Genomic DNA, 17,363 nt, shown 5'->3' with positions numbered 1-17,363 from the left:
TAAGTAAGATAAAATAAGATAATCCGTTAACAGTAAACATATGTTACACAGCTCCACATGATAAGAACAATTTACTCACCAGCAGACAAGCTGACGAAAAGAATGCAGAACAATAAGAAAGTATTTTCCTTCATTTTGATTGCAGTGCACTGGGGAAAGAAGGAAAACAAGCAACATCACTACGTTTCTGGATTCAAGTGGCCGATGGTCAGGATATTTGTTAAATAATGCCCAAGTTATTCTTCTTTTTAAAAATAGGAATGAAGAAAGGCCTCTCATCGAAGAAATGAATCGTGAAACTTAAATACCAACTATTTTCCAGGAATCACCACCCACAAAAGAGGTGTTTCCCAGGAAAATGGTTGAACTCTGATGCCACCTGTCAGTCTTCCTGTCTGCCTGTCTGCCTGTCTGCCTGTCAGTCTGTCCATCCATCCATCCAGAAAACATATATTGATGTGCACAGTGGTGGAAAGTAATAATCTAATTGAAGGTTTCATTTCCATTTGGTGCTCCTTTATACTTTTCCACTACAATTCAGTGCCAAATATTGTACTTTTTACATTTATTTTATAACTTTAGTTACTAGCTATATGCAGTTCAGATTAACAAACAAAATATAATCAATAAAAAATGATAGTGTATTTAATTGGATAAAGATTTCATTTAAAGATAGATTTTATTGATCTCTTGTGAAAGTCACAAGCTACCCAGCAGTATATATAGTTAAAATAAATAAGCAACATTTACCAACTGCATTAAAGCATGCATCAATGATACTCAATCAATTATATCAATAATACTTTTACTTGTAAAAGTGCATTTCTAGGCTATTGTATTTGTACTTTTAATCTCAATAAGGTTACTTCTTCCACCACTGCATTTGAATATTGTATAAGATGCACTGGAAGGTGAGATAAGATAGATTGTTCGACAGATAGATATTTTATTCATCCCGCAAGGGGACATTTTTTCACTCCAGCAGCACAAATAAAGTATAAAAATCCACAATATATATAATACAAATAGAATAATATGAATTAACGAACTAAAAATAGATAAATAAATAATAATGAATAAATATGCATATCTATGAAGTTATATACTCCTTTATTCCTTACAGAACAAATAATGCAGGCTACATTAAGATAGAAAGAATACTTAAATAAGTATGAGTATACTTTAAGAAAGAGATGATATCAGTCCCGACCAATACTTGAGCCGCAGCAGGAGACTGTGAGGGTGTTGCTAAGCAGCTGCTATAAACAAAGCTAGAGGGAGAGGGCAAGGAGCAAATCAAGCTCTGAAAATAACTACTTTTGAAGACATAAATTCAGTTAGTTATAGCTTTGTAACAAACCACTTGTAGAGCAGCGACATAGTCTGGACTCCAGACTATAGTTTTAACTTCAGTTCGCCAACGTGGACAGAAGCAAGGGAACTATAAAAGGAGGAGGAGGACAGGAAGAGGCACGATGTCAACACAGGCAGACCCAGCCAACATCGGCAAAGTGCTCGGTTTTCTTCGAGAGTGGGACCGTGGTGACGGGAGGGTCCGCAGCCGCATGTTGAACACCTTCCTGACTCAAAACACAGGGAAGACGTTTTATGAGCTGGAGCTGGAGTTTGCTCAGGTGGCCAGCCTCTTTCTGGCTCGAATCACCACCTGGATGAGACTCACGTATCCTTTGTATGCTTCCTGCATAAGAGCAGAAGGCCTATAGAAACAGCATATTTATTATCAATTATTATCAATATACACACGTCCTAAACATGCGTGTTATTGTGTATTTATTCTGTACACTGTGCTTTAGCTTCCTGTGCTGGATCGACTCTGAACTGAGATCTCGTCCTTAAGACAATATTCAGGTACGTGTTTGGAACCTTCTTGGGAATGCAACTTAAAGCGATTGGGATTTTCCTCTCTGCATCAAGCCAGTAAGTGGAATGAAACGCTGCATCATAATCTGACAGAGGACTGTATATGTGACTCATCGTGCAGTTTTTCTCTCTGACCCACTTTTCTCATGTTCCTCAGTGATCAGTACCTGGTGGAGTTCCTGGAGGATGGAGGTGTTCTCACTCTCCTGGACATCTTGGGCCACTTTCAGAGCAAAGAGGAGGAGAAGACAGAGGCCCTTCGTCTTCTGTTCACCATCTCAAATGCTGGTCGCAAGTACAAAGAGATAATATGTGAAAGCCATGGTAAGAAAAATGTTTTTTTACACTTCCTTTCATATTCACAGAAAACATTTAACATCAAAAATACATCAACAAATGAAAAACGTTTTCCTGGAAATACAAACTTCTCCATCAACCATTTGGATGATCAGTGCAGCACTATGCGAGCCATGTCAGTTTTGCCCTCTCTATTTGGTTACATTCTTGCAGGTGTGACAGCCATAGCAGAGTGCCTGCCTAAGTCAAACACAGATGAAACCCAAGAGACAGCCTGGGCCCTCCTGGAGTCCCTCTCCCATGGAAACCCCAAACATCAAAACCAAATCTACAAAGGTCTGATTGCTCTCATGACTTGTACCTCCCCTAAGGCCCAGCAGTTGGCCCTGCACACCGTGCACACTGTCCAGGTACACACCAAGCCATTTAGCAATGCAAACATGTATTTTCATCGCTCTCAGAGCATGCATCCTTCCTTGCTATTTCACACAATGGATCTTTTGGCAGAAATGTGATACATATTCAACATATGAGTAGAAATAGTTCTCCCACTATCCTCTCTCACAGTCCAAAATGAAAACAGCCCATCACAGCATTGTGGAACCTCTGCTGAATATGCTCAGGTCCCTGCACCTGGAGGTTCAGGATGGAGGTAAGCTGAGAAAATGTTAAAAAACACATGGTGGTAAACCTTTACTGTGGCTGGGGGGTTTGTATGCTGTAACCTGCTTTAAAATGACATATAAAACCACCAGCCATTGTGCCATTGGCTATCCTGTCATAAATAACACCTTTTAATATCTTGTCTAACACTCTTCTCTCCCTGTGCACGTCTCTGGCAGCTATACATCTGATCTTAGACCTGAGGGGTCATGATGTGAGGCCGCTGCTGCTCAATGGACTCGTGGTTCTGCTGAGGCCCACAAAAGAAGAAGTGCAGCACACCATGCATATGAAAGGTGATACTATAAGTATGTTGTTTTTCTAAAAATGTACTATTTTAATATCCTTTTTGACCACCCAAGTTATGCTTATATTCCTGCAATTTATGATTAAAATATGTAATTTTCTACCAACCCAAAACCCACCTATTGGTATGCTAGCGTTTAGTCCATTTTTGATATGATGTGACAACATTTGTCACATTAACAAGAAACCATAACATAGTTAGTTGATTCATACAATCCCATCAGAATCTGAGAGGATCAAGATGACTGGATCTCTACCTGTGTTCGTGCAACAAGCTGCTGCAGCTAAAACTATACGGTACCTTGTATTCGTCCATTATTGCTATACATGCAATGAATGTTTTATTACACAACAAAAATGGTAAGAATAATGTAATGTTTTTATCACGTCAACAAAAAAAAAACAAAATCTAAGATATATATTGAATTAATATTGCTTTAATGATCTCAGTGTAATCGAAGTTTAGAAGTTGTCATACAGTCAAGATATCTTTTTATGGTGTTGACTGATGTGTTGAAGCTTGCTGGCCAAAGACAGTCAGGAGGTTTCTCATGAGCTCCTCTCTCTCGGAGTGATCCAACATCTTCTGTACGCTATGGGCAACAGAGAACACGCTGATGCCCAAATACAAGCCAGTCTGGCCTTGGAGGTAGGCCTACATACCTGCTTTCAGACACTGTACATCCACACACACACACACACACACACACACTTTCATACATACTTTCATCTCTGCCCAGCACTTTGTCCGCTCATACCCGGTTATTGAGGAACATGTGCAGAGAGGCATCGGCAGCACACTGTTTGCAGCCTTTATGGTAAGCTTTAATAACTTACGAAATGATATGATAAAGGTCAAAAGGTCAAAAGGTCAATGTGAAAGCTTCTAGAAGGCTAACGGATTCAATCCCTGTCTTTCTACAGCACCAAGCTGACACTTTGTACATGAATATGGATGAAATTCAAGCAGAAATCCTGCTCACGAACAAGGTTACCATAACTGAAGGTAATGACTGTTATTTGTTCATATTAAGGCGGGTCAGACGGGTTTTTTTCATGGGTTGTCTGTATTAGGTGAGAATAATTGTTTGTTTGTTTTTTCTTGTCAATCTTTGAATTCCAGTTTGAGATGGTGACAACTCTGAAGGCTGAAAGGAAGGACAAATCATTTTAATGATGCAAATTAATACAATTTAGTTGGTTTGTTTTTGGTTTTGTTTTTTCAATTATTTAAATTAGCTGTCCACCTTTTTTATTTGTGTATTTTTTTTAAGAGGTGATCAATTTGGACTTAACTATCTCATTATTAAAAAATTATCTCTGTTACTGTCTATATGTCCATTTTTAATACAGTTTTACTGAATTATCAGACTAATTACACCTATTATTATTATTATTATTTTCCACTTTTGTTTATTTTTAATATGCACGAATAAAATGAATGTATTCTAATCTAGTCGTAATAATAATAATGATAATCAATAACGCAACCTCACAGACCGTTTAAGTAACTTTTATTTAGACCCTCCCACCGGAGATGACGTCCAACTCACTTCCGCTCTGTCCTCTCAGCGGATTGGACGAGCAGCGACCGCCGTCATTGAACGTGGCGGGAGCCAAAATGAATCCGTGAAGTAAACAAGTGCGCTCGTGCTGTTCGCAGAGAAATGAAATAAGTCGCTTCATGCTGTGTTTGAAAATGAGCCGGTTGCGTTCAGCGATGCTTAAACGAAAGAGAGCCGGACTGGAGGTGGTAGAATCAGCGAAACCAAAGCAGAAGAGGTCAAAGAAAGCTGTGAAAGAAGGCAGGTTGCATGTTTATGTTATTTAACTAAAACATTTTGGGTAACGTTAACTAATCTATCCACTTTACTATGTTCCCAAATATGAACCAGCATGAGATCAGTCTGCATGAGATTTATGTAAGAACTCATTTTACTTTTGAACCCTCAGATTAAATTTGCACACATCACACATTTCTGCATTTTATTTTGAAACTGTGCAGAAAGGTTTTCTATTACGTAATGCTTCATAATGACCACATTAATCCTGTGGAGTATGATGTTACATTTTACGCACTTTTGCAGGGAATAAATTCTGATACATTTTTAAATGATCTCTCATTTATTAAGCAGTTGTGAAAAATGACATGTCAAAGGGTGTCATAATCACCTAATCTTTTGATGTTCTCATGTTGTTTTATTGCTTTAACATCAGTGGAATTTGCCATGTAAAAAGTGCGTTTAGTTTGATTGAGAATGATGTTTTTGGTCCTCCAGAAGAAACCACGAATGCCTCCTCACCGTCGCCCACATACCACACCTTCCACACCTTCCACGCTCCTGCAGATGTGCTGCTGCTGCGCTCTCAGCTCCTCAGCTGGTACGACAAGGAGAAGAGGGAGCTGCCATGGAGGACTCTGGTAAAGAAGAGAAACATTTCTTCCACCCTTTTTTTAATAGTATTTGGTTGTTCGAGACAGATTTGAATGAGGCATCATTATGAAAGTACAGGAGGCGTTGTAGAGAGTTTGGTTCAGAGATGTGCTTACTACAGCGTGCATGAAACCCACTCTTTTATTTGACAGTGATGATTTATCGCTGAGATTTCCATCACACCTAATTTCATGGTTTTATTGGTTGTTTTTTTATCTCATCACAATAGAAATCCTAAAAGTAAAACAACAAACAGGGATTACGTAGTCACAGTAAATTAAACAAATATATATTTTCTTAAAGATATCTGACAGTATTTGACAGTTTCAGTTGAAGTATAATAATATGTCATATTAATTAAAGGGATAGTTCAGATTTTTGAACGTAAAGGTTAAAAAAATCTAAATAAATCGTACACTTAAACTGATATGATTCTTTTAGGCGGGCCTTTCTTTTGGGTGATTCAAATACATTTTGCTGCTGACTTCTGTAACTGTCTGGCTCCTTGTGTGTCTTTTACAGGCTGTGACAGAGTCAGACCTCAACATCAGGACATATGCAGGTAAGAAGATGGTTTCTTGTCAAAATGACACACATTAAACAGCTGACAACACTCCTTATAAGACAGTTTTTTCAGTCTGGGTTTCAGAAATCATGCTGCAGCAGACCCAAGTTGCCACAGTAATAGACTATTACAACAAATGGATGAAGGTAGGTGTGTTTGTTCATGACACTGACTGGAATCCTCGTGACACATTAACTGTAAATTCATTTAATTCTGTATAATTAGAAACTCTCTCTTCACTTGTGTCCCAGCGGTGGCCCACGCTGCAGGATCTTGCTGCTGCGACGCTGGAGGTGATGACTAAAGGAGCGGTCCCTGAAGATGATGGTGATTTGAAAATAGTATTGATTTCAAACCTAAGTTATTGATTTCATTCATGTGTAGGAAGTGAACCAGATGTGGGCGGGTCTTGGCTACTACTCCAGAGGGAAAAGACTGCATGAAGGGGCTCAAAAGGTTTGTGTTGCGTTTAGTAAATCTGCTCCGGCCGACTTAGAATTATGTGTTTGAATAATGACTTGGTATGGTTTCGGGTCAACAACACTTATGTAGTCCATTGACCAACATTGTGAAATATGGGAGCAGGTTGTCGATTGTCTCACTTGTGTGTGTGTAGGTGTTGTCGGAGCTTCGGGGACAGATGCCCCGCACAGTGGACAGCCTGCTGAAACAGCTGCCTGGAGTGGGACGCTACACAGCTGCAGCTGTGGGCTCCATTGCTCTTGGTCAGGTGTGTTTCTATTAAGGACCAGAGCAAAAAGCTCTTCGGCCACAGTTGATAGGTGTGCTGCCTCGTTTATGACTGAATAGATCTCTGTTGCATAGCTTACTGGAGCGGTGGACGGCAATGTGATTCGGGTGCTGTGTCGCCTGAGGGCCATCGGAGCCGACAGCACAAGTCCTGCAGTAACGGAGGCTCTTTGGTGAGATCGAACTTCTTGTCATCAGTGATTTTGATCCCAGCTCCTACGTTAACGTCTATGCATGTTACTGTGATGTTGTTGATTGTTCTTGTTTTTTTAAAGCTCTACATGCAATAAACATCCATGTCTGTCCTGACACTCAAACACACCTCTGCACTGGTGAATTATGAACTCTGCTTACAGTTTTCCTTGGCTTTTATAAACAGACTGTAATCAGTGGTGTCCTGTTCAAAGTCTGTCTGGAAAGGACAGCTTTGTTTAGTCGCCACAGAATGATTCATGTGTGTTGTCTCAGATGATTCCAGGCAACAGTTCAAAGATTTTATTGGCTTGAAGATATTTAGATGCAAAAAAAATAAATAATCCTGTTCCAAAAAACTGATGGTTGTTCCTCAAAAATATAAAACAGAAAACTGGATTTGAGATGAGTCAAATTATGTCAGCTTTTCATGTGATCAATGCGCAGGAAAAAAAACCATATTTAAAACCCAAGTCAGTATTTGTAAATTGTATTAAGATTTTGAAGTTTCAATGACGAAATCTTCATTCAATCAGGAGGGATGAATTGCTAAAATATTCCAGCTTTTTAATGGTTTTTTTCTGCTCTATTTCAGGAGGCAAGCCAACACACTGGTGGACCCTGAGAGACCCGGGGACTTCAACCAAGCCATGATGGAGCTGGGAGCGCGGGTCTGTACCCCCAAAGCACCACTGTGCAGCCAGTGTCCCGTACGCTCTCACTGCCACTCTTTTCGCAAGGTAAAAGGATCGATAATACTAGATTATTAATGCTTTGAATCACAGTGAAAAGCTTGGGATTTGTCCAAGTCCCGGTGTACATGATGATGTCGAATGTGCAGGTTCATGTTCAACAAGAGAAAAACTCCAGGAAGCTCTCGGGGAAGCCGTCCACCCTACCCGACATAGAAGACTGTAGTAAGTACCCTGAGCTCTCGTCTCTCCCCCGGAGCTCACGATGTTATATTAAAGTACTTTCTCTTCTCCATCAGTGGCCAGCGACACATGTCCGCTGTGCCCCTCGGAGCCCTGGGACGACGACTTGGGTGTTCAGAACTTCCCCAGAAAGCCGGCAAAGAAGCCGCCTCGCGTGGAGCGAACTCTGACCTGTGTGGTGGTCAGACCTGGAGAGGACGGAGAGGACGAGTACCTGCTCACACAGAGGCCTCACAAAGGTCCGTGCCCGCAGTGTGTCCCACCACTGGCGGGGAATCTGTTCGTCGACATGTGGCTGCAGAATGAAGTCGACTCCACTACACTTATTTGATAACGTTTGATTCTAGTTACTTTGCAGATTGAGATTGATAATATAAATACAGAATGATCAACAAATACATTCAGATGTATTATTATAGGTTAAGATGAGGCTTTATTGATCACATTCACAGGCTACCCAGCAGTATACAAAGTAGTGAAATGAGAGTTTTATTAAACAGCCTGTGTACTGACAGGTTTGCTGGCAGGCTTGTGGGAGTTTCCGAGTCTTCTGCAGGGGGAGAAGAGCTGCGGGATGAAAGAGAAGAGGGCTCTGTGTGCTCAGATCAGCGGGTTACTGGGAACCCATCTGACAGAAAGCCTCTTCCAGTATGTAGGGGCGGTAAGCTTGACGTCAACCGCCTATCCCTCATGCACACTTTAATATGCGAATTGCCTCTTTCTGCACTGATGGATTGTCTGTCTGCAGGTGGTTCACATCTTCTCCCACATCCACCAGACGTACGTGGTTCACAGTGTGTGTTTGAAGGACGCTGACACGCAAACAGCGACTGAAAATGCACAGTGGCTCACCGGGGCCGCTCTTCAGGAGGCCGCTGTGTCCACAGGAGTGAAAAAGGTATTTATGTTGTTTACCCAGCGGGTGTGTGAAGCCCTGCTGTGTACCTGAGGTTAGCAGTACCCGCAGCACCGAGAGTCGACCGAAAGCAATGAGCTTTGACTTAATGTATTTCTGGTGTGTAGAGACACTTGTACAGCTCCCCCGTATCACATCACAGGATTTCAGTGCTTTTAAGTTCAAGTTTCCCCTTTCACGGTTTTGAAAGTGCTACTTTCTTCCCTTTTCCTTTGAGTTTCAGAGAATGTGAAGGACAGTTGAGTTTGTTTCAGAAAGTCGTGACTGCAGCAGTGGGTGAGCGTCCTCATCCGCTCACGTGTAGCCTGAATGAATGAGATCGATGTGCTGATTCTCCTGCAGATCGTGAAGCTTTGTGACTCTGTGGACAGTCAAAAGGAGCAAACCTCCAAGGTAAGTGTACCTGTTTGTGTGTGTATCTTATTCTATAATCCTATATTAACAGCAGATTCCACCTGTTATCCTTTGTCTCTCTTAGGGTGGCAAAAGGCAGAAGCACAAAGAACAACAAGAATCAACAGACCTCAAAACAACCCAAACTGAGTGCAGCAGGCAGCGGCAGCAGACAGCTCTCCCTCAGCGCCTTCTTCAACTCCGTTAAACAGGAATCTTGATGGTATTCTGTGTTTGAAAGTCCTTCATGATGTTTCCTCATGTGCCTTATTGTCAAAACATCAGCCCTATGTAGCCACAATGAGGAATTCTTGTGGTATCATGGTCCCATCACGGGTAATTCGATACAAAAATGCCATCAAATTATTTTAACATCCGTTTAAAAAATATATATATATATATGTATGTATTTGTATATGCTCCTCTGATGTTCCTGTATGGACTTTGAGTGAATCAGCTGTCTAATTAGATTTCTAGTGACCTCATTGTTGATGTTTTTATCACCATATTATAACCAGTCTACATGTTTTACAAGCAGTTTGTAAGATACTTGTTTAATAAAATGAAATGTTTTTATTTCCGCAACAAGAATTTAATGTTGTTGGACAAAACGTGTGGCGAATGTAACTTTGGATAATAAAGCCCAGACACAATAAGTCAAACACCAGGTTTCACGTGTAAACTGCTGTTCATCGTGTGTTTTTACTCTGGTAAAATGGCGGGAAACAGCGCCCCCTGCTGTTCTGAATATGTAACAACCAACTGATCCTATCACAAAAAAACAAGAATGCCAATGGCGACGACGAATAGGTAGCGATTCTTATCTGGTCGGCAGTTACTCAACGGTCGTTTGACAGTCAGATGGGACATAACTCCGCAATACCTTTTGTGCAGTGAATTCGTTTTGTCTACTTGGGTTTCACGCATCACCAGCAGAGTTTCTGGTGCAGCTGGTTGCGCCAGTCTGTCCTCATTCATTCTTTGCAGATGGTCCGGCTTTGCCTGCAGCGCGTTATGAAAGTTGAACTTTGCTAATACTTATTTTCCAGGTGACGTAATAGTCCAAAGGTTCTCCAGCGTGCTCACTGACGTTCACCGTTGAAACACCGGTGGAAAGGTGCGCATCACTGAGTAGATTGTTCATGTTGAATGCTACAGACTTCAGTGTTTTTCTTCTTTCGAGCATTAACTTTCTCAATGTTTCAAGATGGACTCTGCGTGGCAAAGCGTCCTCTCTGTGCACCAGAGGATAGTGGACAATGGAGGTATGGTGATGTTTCCTAAATAACCAGTTAATTTCGCTTTAGTTCGCAGTGAACTAGAATCAAATATTGAATTCATAGAAGAGATTCCCAATGGAAAGAACAAGCCTGTGTGTGTGTGTGGGAGCTGCAGATGTGATGCCCATGCAGCTCGTCTTCACAATGACTGCTTTGTGGCTTGTCACGTGATGAGTCACCATGCCGCTTTTGTTCATGATCGGGGAGGACTCTTTCATTGTACTGCAAAACCTGCCTTTTCCCTCTGAAATCGTAAAACATTTTTCCATTCACAAAGCTGCACACATATGTCACCTGACCTAACCGGAATAAAACAAACGACAAAAATACTTGCAATTCCTGCAGACTAAGTGAAACAAGTGTTGTAAATAATTTGCTGAAAGTTTTGGGACATCAAGGCAGCTCTTATCATTAAAACATCGAGCCAGAGGTGTGTCTTGTAATACGTTTCATTCATTTGTGAATGGTCCCTGACTCAAAGCTCTGTAATGTTCCAGACAAGAGGACGGACCCATGGCCGCTGGTCTACTCCCCGGTCCCGGTGGCACTCATCTTCCTGGTGTACCTCTGTGTGGTCTGGGCCGGCCCTCGTCTGATGAAACACAGAGAACCCTTCGACCTCAAAGTCGTCCTCATTGTTTACAACTTCGCCATGGTCGGCCTGTCGGCCCACATGTGCTATGAGGTGTGTTTGTGCTGCTGTTTGTTCTGTTTTCTATAAAGGAACCAGATCAATCGTGAGCTCAGTGATGATGGAGATGTTCAGTTCCACAGGTTGTAGCTTCTGTTTCCTCTCTGTTTTATGATTTAAGCCGTTATGTTGGTGCTGTTTTCTTTTTCATGAAGTAATTGTATGAATATTCACCAGTTCGTGGTCACATCCTGGCTCTCCAACTACAGCTTCCTCTGTCAGCCTGTAGATTACAGCACCAGCCCGCTGGCATTGAGGGTAAGCAGGTGTCTTTGATGTGTTTTGTGCAGAACGTTTGTCTTTCCCGAGCTACATGTGGAACATAATTAACATTAAAATCAACCTGCTGACGGAGTGAATATGTAAAACTCACATTTCTACGTTGTTTCCTTTCCTCCAGATGGCCAAAGCCTGCTGGTGGTTCTTCTTCTCTAAGGTGATAGAGCTCGCTGACACGGTGCGTATTCCTTCAAATGTTTGCAGTATCGGTGAAATTCAAAGTATGCAGAAACTGTAGCAGATTCCTCTTCTCCTATCTATGCCCAGATCTTCTTCATCATGAGGAAGAAGAACAGCCAGCTGACCTTCCTTCACATTTACCACCACGGCACCATGATCTTCAACTGGTGGGCGGGCGTCAAGTATGTTGCCGGTGGACAGTGTAAGTCAACTAATCTAGTCATGATGATATCATCACCCTGTGGCAGGATATTGTTGCAGAAAGGAGAAGTCTGGTTCAGTATGTTTCTTATTGTCCACAAACCCCACGAAAAGACCAAAATTACAGAATGTTTTGTCTGTTTTATATCTTATTTTTCCGGGCCATTGACTTCCACTGTTTTATGTATTCAAATGTTCCTTCAAATGTTCCTTCGGGGATGGGGTGAGGGATTAGACACGGCTCGAGTGAGAGACGAGTGTTTTTTGCACGATTGCACGATGAACTTTAAACCAAAAGCACGCATCCTAATTGAAATAAAACCGAAAAAAAGTGACTTCTGCAGCAAAACAGCTGACTCAAACTTATTTTGGTTGTAAAAATTGACAAAAAAAAGAACAAAACTAAGTCGCTGATCAGAGTAACTTCCCTGCCATTCAGTACGTTTATTAATTCTCCATGCGGTCTTAGTGATCTGGTCCATTGCACAGATCATGAACACAAATAAAATGAGCTTAATTACACTCTTCAATGTGACTGAAATGCTCTAAAGCTAAACTGTAAAAATATCTGTTTTTGTGTCATTTTACTGTTTATCTTCTGCCTCATTTCCTACTTATTGTATTTCATCATTCACTATCAGTACTTGAATTGTCATTTTTTCAGATGTTTGAAACGTGTTACTGACTCACATGAATCATTGAAAAAGCCCATTTTCTTAATGCCGCTCTGTTTTTACAATTCTTCTGTTCACGTCCTGCAGCGTTTTTCATCGGCCTGGTCAACACCTTCGTTCACGTTGTGATGTATTCTTACTACGGCCTGGCTGCCATCGGCCCTCACATGCAGAAGTACCTGTGGTGGAAGAGATACCTCACCTCTCTGCAGCTGGTGAGTGGGCTCCTCTGTACAGGAAGAACCGTGACCGTTCTCACAATATCTTTGAGAAGTAAACTGATCTAATCGTTTTCCCCGAATGCCTTTCCAGCTGCAGTTCCTGCTGTTCCTCTTTCACACCGGCTACAACCTGTTCACGGAGTGCGACTTCCCCGACTCCATGAACGCGGTGGTGTTCAGTTACTGCGTCACCCTCGTCGTCCTCTTCAGCAACTTCTATTATCAGAGCTACCTCAACAAGAAGAAGCAGAAATAAGATGCAGTGGTGAGGCGTCACACACAAACACAATGAGGCTTTGTGAGAGGAGCTGACTGAAGTGGTGTCTGCTGGAGGGATTTCTTTTTCCTGTGTCTGCAGTACTTGCTAGTGTCCACTAGGGGGATAAACATGCCCTCCGCCTCAGATGTTTGTCTCACGAAAAACATAGCAAGATAACTTACCTGCTTCAGCTTCCAGACCCTGGTCGCTACGTTTACTACCAATAAACACTCTACTGCTCTCTGCAGGGGGGGTGGATCTACCATGGTGGCATAGGGTGGCAGCTGCCACACCTTAACGTCTCCATCCCAGCCTCTTGCCACCCACATGAACATGTCCATCGATCCGCCCCTGTCTCAGTGCATCCACCTTCACTCTCTCTCTCGCTCTGTTGCTCGACCACACACTCACTACACGTGAAGCTATAACACATGCATCAAACTGTGTCAACACCCTGCAAATATAGGATAGGAAACACAGACTATACTGGAAAATATAAATGTATACCGAGAAAGAAAACACCAATGTTTAAGAGCTCGTTGTCAATTTCTCAAATGAGGCTTTTTGGGTCAAGCTCTGCTGTGTAGAGCAATAACTGCGTATTGAGGAAGTAGATCAGCTGACTGATCGCGGAAACATCGTGGCACCCTTCCAGTTTGAAAGAGCAACGATCAGTGATGTAACAGTTATTTCATCACTCACTCAAAGCCTCCTCAAGAGGTTCATTTAAAATGCAAAAAACAAGGAAACTGCTAAAGCTACCGGCACAATTATGTGTTGTTTTCTAGACTTCAGTCTGAAATAGATTAAAAGTTTGAGATAATAGAGAAAAAAATGCATGAAGAGGAGGGAGAGGACATTTGATTTTTATTCAGGAGTTTTATAGTGTTTGAAGTTTAAATATTAACACTGAAGAACCTGCATGTGCACATGATGTGAAACTGAGATTAGCAGGAGGCCAACCTGCAGCACCAGGAGAGGACAGAAAGCACGTTTTTACAACGGAAATCTACCTTTCCCTTATTTCACTCTGCAGTTTGGAGCTGCAGTTAAAGTTCATTATCTTCTTAAAGTAAGTTTTATTTGAAGAAGACGGGCGGTTGTAGTCTTTGAGTTTGTTTGGGAAAGAAGTGAGTGAGTGAGTGTCCACATCAGCTCGTGTGTAGCCTTGATTGAATGAGATCGATATGTTAACTCCCCTGCAGATTGTGACGCTTTGTGACTATATGTACTGTATATAGATTTTGTCTTATTCTATAAGCCTTTATTAATAATAGATTTCACGTGTCATCATTTGTCTCTACTTGTCTCACTTAGGTTGGGAAAAGGCAGAACCACACCGGCAGAAAATAACCAAACTATGTGACAGCAGACAGCAAAAAACAGCAGACAGCAAACAGCAGTCAGCAAACAGCAGTCAGCAAACAGCAGTCAGCAGTCAGCAAACAGCGGTCCCTAAAAACATTCTTCAAGTCCGTTAAACAGGAATCTTGATGGTATTGTGTGTTTGAAAGTCCTTCATGATGTTTCCTCATGTACATGTGCCATATTGTCATAGATTATTGTCGTATCATCATGGTCCCATCTCTGGTAATTAAGTACAAAATACAAACAAATCATTTTAATAGTTATAGTTGATAGTATATTGCTTTGATGTGCCTTTAGGGACTTTTATTGAATTAGCGGTGTAGTTTGATTTGTAGTGACCTCATTGTATAAACCGATGTTGAATACACTTATTGTAAGTCGCTTTGGATAAAAGCGTCTGCTAAATGACTGTAATGTAATGTATATAATGGTTTAATCACTACATTGTGACTAGTCTAAGACGTTTTACAAGCAGTAAGATAATTGTCATGCGTATTACCACGGTAACAATGTCATGTTAGTGGGCAAAGAGTCCAGCGAGTGTAACTTTGGATAATAAAGCCCAAATACAAGAAAATCACCAGGTTTCATGCCAGATAATTGAGATGTTTTATCTTTGTTTATTATGGAGAAAGTGAATAAAACTATTTTTTATCAAAAGAATATAATATTTTCCACATTACAATGACTAACCAGTATTTAATGTAGTTGTTTTTTAATCTGTTTGAGGTTTGGTTTTTTAATAACTTGGTATTTCATAGGGCCAGTGGTGGAAGTAAAAGTTCGGAATACTTCTTTCACCACTGACCCTGTGACATAATCATACTTTTTACCATTACGATTAAAAGTCCTGTAAAAGTAAAGAATAAAATATACTTCAGTACCAAAAGTAAAAATACTTATTCGGCAGAATGACTCCTTTCAGAATGACATATTTTTACATTACTGGATCACAATTATTGATGCATCAATTTAATGTTGCAGCTGCTGGTGGGGCTAATTTGAATTACTTTATTTACTGCTGGGTGGCTTCATCTTTAATAATTCAGTCGTTAATCTGTCTGTCTCTCTCTTCTTTCAGTCATGGACAAGAGGGTGAATTTATTTAATAAAAAATATATAGATGGTACAACTACTTGCATGAAATAATACAAAATAGAAGCAACAAATGAAAAGTAATGTAATACTGAAAATCGGCCACATTTGTTGTGCAGGAAACAGCGCCCCCTGCTGCGCTAATCATGTAACAACCAACTGATTCTGTAAAACTAGAAGGAAAAAAAAAGGAAAAAAACGCAGTCGTGAAGACAAACAGGAAGTGATTCAAATCAGTTCTCAGGACCTTTTCGCCACTGTCTCTCAAAGTTACGCAGATGGGAGACAACTTGCCATTGTAGCGACCCGCGTGCCGTAGTTTTCAGTTTACTACGTTTAATTAACTCAATCTGTTTCTGGTGTGGCCGGTCGCTCCGATCGCCATTCATTCATTCAACGAAGCACGGAAAATCTGGATTTGGGTGCAGCGCGCGCCGCAAGGTGAATTCTGATAATAGGCTACTTATCTTTGACAGATAGTGGTCACTGACGTTTACCGCTAAAACAACGGTTGCGAGGTTTGCGACAGTGAGTAGTTCGTTTATGTTTAAATGCTTCAGATTTCAGTTTCTTCTTCTTTCGGTCATTTTTAACTTTTCTTCATGTTTCCAGATGGCTTCTGCGTGGCAAACCGTCCTCTCTGTGCACCAGATCTTAGTGGAGAACGGAGGTATGATACTAGTTATTATTCATATACAGTTCAGTCTAAAGAACAATACTGTGTGTGTGGGGGGAGTTTGGAGATGCAGATGTGCTCCCCGGCATTGTCTTAACAATGACTGCTTTGTGGCTTGTCACATGTGAAGCCACCATGACACTTTTCAAAAAATGGTATTATCTTGTAACTGGTGAAGGAGAGGGAGGAACAGGTGGTGTGCGGAGGGGGGGGGGGCTTTCACTGTCAGACAAAAAAAACAAAAAACGACCTTTCTTTTTCTCAAATGTATAATTGTTTTATTGTGACATGGTTTAGATTCACAATGCTTCTCACACACACACACACGTCACCTCCGCTGAACTTCAACAAGACAAAACCTGACGTTTCCTGTGCAGAGTCGTACAGAAAAATAGTGATAAAAGTGTGGGCACTACAAGGCAGCTCTTGAAACTTGTAATTCTAGGTGTGTCCTGTAATACGTTTCATTCATTGGTGAATGGTCCCTGACTCAAAGCTCTGTAATGTTCCAGACAAGAGGACGGACCCATGGCCGCTGGTCTACTCCCCGGTCTCCGTGGCACTCATCTTCCTGGTGTACCTCTGTGTGGTCTGGGCCGGCCCTCGTCTGATGAAACACAGAGAACCCTTCGACCTCAAAGTCTTCCTCATTGTTTACAACTTCGCCATGGTCGGCCTGTCGGCCCACATGTGCTATGAGGTGTGTTTGTGCTGCTGTTTGTTCTGTTTTCGAGAAAGGAACCAGATCAATCGTGAGCTCGGTAGCTTCTGTTTCCTCTCAGAAATTTCTGTTTTACGATGTAAGCCGTTATGTTGGTGCTGTTTTCTTTTTCATGAAGTAATTGTATGAATATTCACCAGTTCGTGGTCACATCCTGGCTCTCCAACTACAGCTTCCTCTGTCAGCCTGTAGATTACAGCACCAGCCCGCTGTCATTGAGGGTAAGCAGGTGTCTTTGATGTGTTTTGTGCAGAACGTTTGTCTTTCCCGAGCTACATGTGGACCATAATTAACATTAAAATCAGCCTACTGACGGAGTGAATATGTAAAACTCACATTTCTACGTTTCCTTTCCTCCAGATGGCCAAAGCCTGCTGGTGGTTCT

The 17,363-nt window shown here is 41.4% G+C and overlaps 4 protein-coding genes across 8 annotated transcripts in view; all 4 read left to right on the top strand.

Annotated features, from left to right (window-relative positions):
- Positions 1–1,475: 1,475 nt before the first annotated feature.
- Positions 1,476–4,301, top strand: armh1 (armadillo like helical domain containing 1; the record flags this gene model as incomplete). The annotated part of the gene is made up of 11 exons (XM_079267262.1): positions 1,476–1,681; positions 1,870–1,938; positions 2,039–2,205; positions 2,392–2,588; positions 2,746–2,830; positions 3,021–3,137; positions 3,372–3,444; positions 3,667–3,796; positions 3,888–3,965; positions 4,072–4,153; positions 4,271–4,301. The coding sequence occupies 11 exons, from the start codon at positions 1,476–1,478 to the stop codon at positions 4,273–4,275; spliced, it is 1,209 nt and encodes a 402-aa protein (XP_079123388.1). The 3' UTR covers positions 4,276–4,301.
- A 480-nt stretch (positions 4,302–4,781) lies between these two features.
- On the top strand, positions 4,782–9,971 carry mutyh (mutY DNA glycosylase). The gene is given in 16 exon segments (XM_079267143.1): positions 4,782–4,952; positions 5,427–5,569; positions 6,105–6,144; positions 6,220–6,293; positions 6,399–6,440; positions 6,532–6,603; positions 6,764–6,877; positions 6,973–7,070; positions 7,685–7,829; positions 7,931–8,006; positions 8,081–8,263; positions 8,540–8,685; positions 8,773–8,922; positions 9,283–9,333; positions 9,419–9,447; positions 9,449–9,971. Coding segments are annotated over 16 exon segments (1,590 nt in total). The 5' UTR covers positions 4,782–4,831; the 3' UTR covers positions 9,555–9,971.
- Positions 9,972–10,132: 161 nt separating this feature from the next.
- Positions 10,133–15,099, top strand: LOC306776454 (very long chain fatty acid elongase 4-like). Of its 4 annotated transcripts, XM_079267153.1 has the most exons (10): positions 10,134–10,143; positions 10,383–10,450; positions 10,541–10,598; positions 11,111–11,298; positions 11,482–11,562; positions 11,705–11,761; positions 11,851–11,965; positions 12,726–12,853; positions 12,951–13,124; positions 14,436–15,099. In XM_079267153.1, exons 3-9 carry the CDS (start codon positions 10,541–10,543, stop codon positions 13,113–13,115), a joined length of 792 nt encoding a protein of 263 aa, XP_079123279.1. In that variant the 5' UTR covers positions 10,134–10,143; positions 10,383–10,450; the 3' UTR covers positions 13,116–13,124; positions 14,436–15,099. The 4 variants fall into 4 exon arrangements, with proteins under 4 accessions (XP_079123278.1, XP_079123280.1, XP_079123279.1 ...); XM_079267152.1 differs by having other exon boundaries at positions 10,133–10,450; XM_079267155.1 differs by lacking the exon at positions 10,541–10,598.
- A 698-nt stretch (positions 15,100–15,797) lies between these two features.
- Positions 15,798–17,363, top strand: part of LOC306776453 (very long chain fatty acid elongase 4-like) — a 6,590-nt gene continuing 5,024 nt past the window's right edge. The window contains exons 1-5 of one of the 2 annotated variants that reach the window (XM_079267151.1): positions 15,798–16,022; positions 16,194–16,251; positions 16,770–16,957; positions 17,119–17,199; positions 17,339–17,363. The exon at positions 17,339–17,363 is cut by the window's right edge and continues 32 nt beyond it. In XM_079267151.1, the coding sequence (XP_079123277.1) occupies positions 16,194–16,251; positions 16,770–16,957; positions 17,119–17,199; positions 17,339–17,363 (352 nt within the window). In that variant the 5' untranslated portion in view covers positions 15,798–16,022. Of the gene's footprint in view, positions 16,110–16,193; positions 16,252–16,769; positions 16,958–17,118; positions 17,200–17,338 lie in introns of both variants that reach the window. The other variant, XM_079267150.1, reaches the window with a different exon arrangement.

Source organism: Melanostigma gelatinosum (assembly GCF_949748355.1).
Source record: "Melanostigma gelatinosum genome assembly, chromosome: 4".
In the NCBI taxonomy this organism is placed as follows: domain Eukaryota; kingdom Metazoa; phylum Chordata; class Actinopteri; order Perciformes; family Zoarcidae; genus Melanostigma; species Melanostigma gelatinosum.
The sequence above is the reverse complement of the archived record's forward strand: the minus strand, read 5'-3'. Positions and strand labels throughout refer to the sequence as shown.